The sequence below is a fragment of the Arachis hypogaea genome, chromosome 19 (assembly GCF_003086295.3).
Source record: "Arachis hypogaea cultivar Tifrunner chromosome 19, arahy.Tifrunner.gnm2.J5K5, whole genome shotgun sequence".
Lineage (NCBI taxonomy): Eukaryota > Viridiplantae > Streptophyta > Magnoliopsida > Fabales > Fabaceae > Arachis > Arachis hypogaea.
The window spans coordinates 27211334-27215955 of record NC_092054.1 but is presented as its reverse complement, the minus strand read 5'-3'; the positions used below and the strand labels follow the sequence as shown (position 1 = coordinate 27215955).

The following is a 4622-nucleotide window of genomic DNA, read 5'->3' as shown; positions in this document are numbered from 1 at the left end:
ATTTGTACAAATAAGAATCCCCCTCGTTATCGATGAAATCCAAGACCTCGAAGAGGGAAACAAAGACGAACAGAAGTATGGAATTCGTTCCCGAAAAGCCAAACGTGTAGTTATTTTTACTCATACTAAAAAATCAAAAGATTCTATAGTGGAGATAGTCGCACGTAATGACAGATCACGGCCATATTATTAAAAGCTTGGGGTAAAAACAGATTTCGTTCGAGTGCCCGAAAATAATATTCTAAAGCTTTTGTATGTTCTCCGTTACTTGTGTGAATAAGGCCTATGTTATAAAGTATATTATTATTATTATTATTATTATTATTATTATTATTATTATTATAAACGAATTGCTTCTTAAGCATAATACGTGCAAAGATCATAATAAATTTTTGTGTGTTTCATATATGTTCACTACAAAAAAATTAGATTAAAACGGCATTAATTTTATGGCGGTTTTATAGAACCGCCATTTTTTCCATTAATTTCGGCGGTTTTAGCTTGTGCCAGAATGCTTAAGACTTTTGTGGCGGGTTTAGTCGATTCTGGCGGTTTAAAACCACCACAATAATTTTTTCTTTTTGTCTTTTTGTCTCCCGATGTATTGTTGTATTTGACTGTATGAGAGATCGAGAGGGATAATTGTGATTTCTCAATAAAAGGTGAATGACGAACCGTAATCCCTAATCCCTTGCCGCCGTTCATCTTATGCCACTGTCATTCATCTCCTCGCTGCCACTCATCCACTCATTGCAACTCATATCGCCGCTGCAAGAAACGTTGTTGTTGTTGCCTTCAGCGAGTTTTCGATCTGGTTCTCGATCTGGCCTCAATCTGAAGGTTTGTCGCTGCCGCTTATTTCACTGCCATTGTTCACCTCCTCGCTGTCACTCATCCCCTCACTATATCAAGCAACATCGTGTCGCTACCTTCAATGAGGTTCTGGCTTCGATCCGAAGGTTAGTCATCGTCGCTCATTCCCTTGCCGCCTTTATTTATCACCTCGCCGCCGCAAGCAATGCCGCTGTTGCTGCCTTTAGCGAGCCTCTGTGATTTTGTTCCGCCTTCATCTTCTTTTGATTTTTCCATCCTCTTCATAATTTTAGATCTAGTTCATGATCTAGTAGGAAGAAACAGAGAATGCTTGTTTTTTCTCCTTATTGTGTATTTTTAGTTTGATTGATCTTCTGCATTGTTGTTGTTGTTGACGAGGGAAGTGTAGGGCTTTCTATGACGATCTAACGAGCAAAGGTGATAATCAACCCAAAAGCGGAAGAAGTGATAACAGAGGAATCACCGTTGTGATCCTCGACGCCCTCACCAGGTTATCCTTCTTCAAATTTCGATTTCTCTCCCTTTATTTTCACGCACTTGCAAACGGAATAAAAAAATGGAAAATAAATAAATAAATGATTAAATTTCATTTGAATTTTTAGTGCATTGAGGTTAAAATGCCGTGTTTGTTAATAGTGTTGAAGGTGATAAAATGATGAATTTGATTAATTTGCTAATGGTGTGGCTTGATTGAGACAAGTGTAAAGTGTGATATAAAGCTTGGTTGTATTAATCAGTGAGTTAAACAGGTCACTGAGTAGATCAATCTGTTGGTGATGACACATTCCTTCAGTTAACAATTAATTGGATGATTTATTCTTAACTCATATAAATTAGAAGCTACAGAATGACACACTAATAGAAGGGAAATAAAAGGGGATATTGAATTTTAGTGCAGTATGATATTCTTCTCATTGCAACTCTATTCTTATGTTCTCTAGTTCCGTAATTAAAATTTAGTGAAATGGATAAGGCTGGGGTAAGGATTATTCAATAAGGTACAACAAATTTATGATGTTTATTCCTGTTTTTTATGCAGGAATTTGCCACACCTTAGCACTAAAGATATTGCAAGTATTATATCTCAGTTATCTTAACCTGTTCGAGTTGTCCCTGTAAATTCGGCATAATCTTTTGCTCTTAAGATTTTGTAAAAGGATCTTATTCTCTTTTGGTTCTGTTTGATCTGTTAACTTGACCATGGATACCCAACAACAAATTCACATACTTCTCTGATTTTTGGACACATTAAATAAGGATATGCATGCTACTGCTAAGATTATTATGATATAAGTTTGTCATCATGCTGTAGCGTATCTGTCATTCTAATCCTCTGTACAACTTTCTTTTTTTCTATCTCTAAGATGTGAAGTTTCTTCATTCTTTTAAATTCAAATGTTTCAAAAATCATAACTGGTTATTTATCGTTTCCAATTTCTTTTATTATGATGTGTGAGTTGTGGGTAAATAGATATAGTCATGGTATAGTGTACCTGTTTTAAATGTGTGATTTCACCAGACAGCAAAAGGTGCAAAAATTTTTAATGCTGCTGTAGCTGCTACAGTCGATGCTCAACATCCAACAAAAGAGGGAGAAGAAAAGGTCAAGTTGTACACACACTCTTACTGTTGTCTAGATTATGCACAGGTCCATCCCTTCTTGCATTTTCTTCTATAAATCTATTTTACTGAGTGTTTGTGTTTCATATATTGAAATTCTTAGTTGAGTCTCATTGCAGATATATGATGTGGTCAGATACAGACTGCATCGCATGAAGCATAAGCTGAAAGATGAATTGGATAACAAAAGTACAGTTCAGGAATATATATGTACAACCTGTGGGAAAAGGTCTTAATAATTAATTTTAAAATCAATATTTGTCATGGTTATTCGATTTGATGTATTCCTGTAACCTAATACTCTGGAATTTGAATTACTGTAGATACAATGCTTTGATGCATTGCGGTTGATTTCATTTGAAGATGACGACTTCCATTGTGAAAGTTGTAATGGAAAACTTGAGATCAAAAGCGATAAGAGAGCTGCTCAAGATGGGGGAGATGTTGATGACAATGCAAGGCGACGTCGACGTGAAAAGTTAAAAGATATGCTTCAAAAATTGGAGGTTCTCATATTATTTATTTCTATTATTTGTTTCAAATGATGAATAATTTTTGTTTATAATTGTTATTCTCGATGAAAACTATCTCATTTGTTTGCTACTTTCTAGAAATTCTATTTTTCATCTCATGTAAACTTCAGCAGCATGAGGATATAAAAATAGACAAATTCTTTACCCTTTACGGGCATAAGGATCTATTGAGATTATTGTGATGGAGAGAAATTATTAACTACATTAAAGTTGGAGAAGATCAAGAAAGAAAAGAAACCTGGAGACAGAACCCCCCTATTTCCATTCTCCTTTGATGTTCTGGCCCTAATTAGGAGAGGATAAAAGTAAATTCCTAAATGTTCTCATTGTTATTGAACCAGCATTTAATTTTCATGTGATGATTGTTGTACTTTATGTGAAAATGCAGTTTTTTGGTGCTCTAGATCGATATATCAACATTATGAATAATTTTTCTTTTTTATTTTATTTTATTTTATTTTATTTTGGAATTAATGTGACGGAGATCGCTTGTGAGCTGGCTGAACCAATCTATTATGAATAATCTATTTTATTTTATTTATGTAAGTTCACATGTTTCTAGTAATTTAGATTTTAACATTTTAACTTAACTAATCTCCTCTTCTCTGCGCTTTCTGTGCCAAGCTATATTTTCACATCTTATTAATATTAGTTGCTTTCAATTCAATCATCTCTGGAGATTAGTTTATTTAGTCATCGATCAAACTAAATCAGCAAGCAAACATGAAGAAAGCTCCACCACACATTTCCTTCTTCCTATTACTCTTATCTGCCTTTTACTTTCACTCTTGGACTTTTGGACAGGCTTTGTCACAAGATGAAGGTAATTAAGCCCATAAATTCTTGCTAAGTAATGTTAAAGAAGCAGTTTTTTAGGTTAATATTAATTAATTTTTTTAAATTATTTTACCATATATTTAGTAGCAATACATCAAAAGTAGAAGTGTCCTTACTTGTCAATGCCCATTTGTTTTTGATGATTCCAGAATGAAGAGGATCCTAAAGAAGATCCACGGTTGGAACTCTCGAGGAAGGAATGGTTTGAAGACAAGGAGTGTCTTGATATTTAATATTTTATTTGTATTTAATACTTTATTTAGAATTAAAAATGTTATATTTAATACTTTATTTGTATTAGAATTATTACTTTTGTTTTTCAATACTAAAAGATTATATATTATATTAATATTTTGTTTATGAGTTATAATGTTTTATTTATGGATTATGATTTTTTGCTATTGTGAAATTTTAATCACAAAATTATTTATTTAACGCGATAAAAATGACGGTAAAAATTGTTTTTTTAAACGATAAAAAATGTCACTGTCAGGGTAAAATGACGGTTCAAAAATGTCATTTTAACCAATTAAAATGCTATTGTCAGGGTAAAAATGGCGGTTCAAAAATGCCATTTTAACCAATCAAAACGTCACTCTGTCAGGGTAATAATGGCGGTTCAAACCGCCGTTTTAATCTATCCAAAAATCGCCATTTTAACCCTGAAAATAATGGCGGTTCAAACTGCCGTTTTAACCAACCAAAACGCCACTTTGTCAGGGTAATAATGGCGGTTCAAACCGCCGTTTTAACCTATCCAAAAACCGCCATTTTAATCTTGGAAATAATGGCGGTTTG

General features: G+C 33.5%; 1 protein-coding gene across 4 annotated transcripts; it reads left to right on the top strand.

Moving 5' to 3' along the window:
* The first annotated feature begins 588 nt into the window (after positions 1-588).
* LOC112777094 (uncharacterized) lies at positions 589-4191 on the top strand. Of its 4 annotated transcripts, XR_011877578.1 has the most exons (7): positions 589-959; positions 1223-1324; positions 1874-1904; positions 2354-2482; positions 2574-2683; positions 2778-2960; positions 3974-4191. XR_011877578.1 is itself a non-coding variant. In XM_072227626.1 (6 exons), the coding sequence occupies exons 1-6, from the start codon at positions 709-711 to the stop codon at positions 2803-2805; spliced, it is 606 nt and encodes a 201-aa protein (XP_072083727.1). In that variant the 5' UTR covers positions 589-708; the 3' UTR covers positions 2806-3163. The 4 variants fall into 4 exon arrangements, 3 of the variants coding, with proteins under 3 accessions (XP_072083727.1, XP_072083725.1, XP_072083726.1); XM_072227626.1 differs by lacking the exon at positions 3974-4191 and having other exon boundaries at positions 2354-2437; positions 2778-3163; XM_072227624.1 differs by lacking the exon at positions 3974-4191 and having other exon boundaries at positions 2778-3163.
* Positions 4192-4622: the final 431 nt, after the last annotated feature.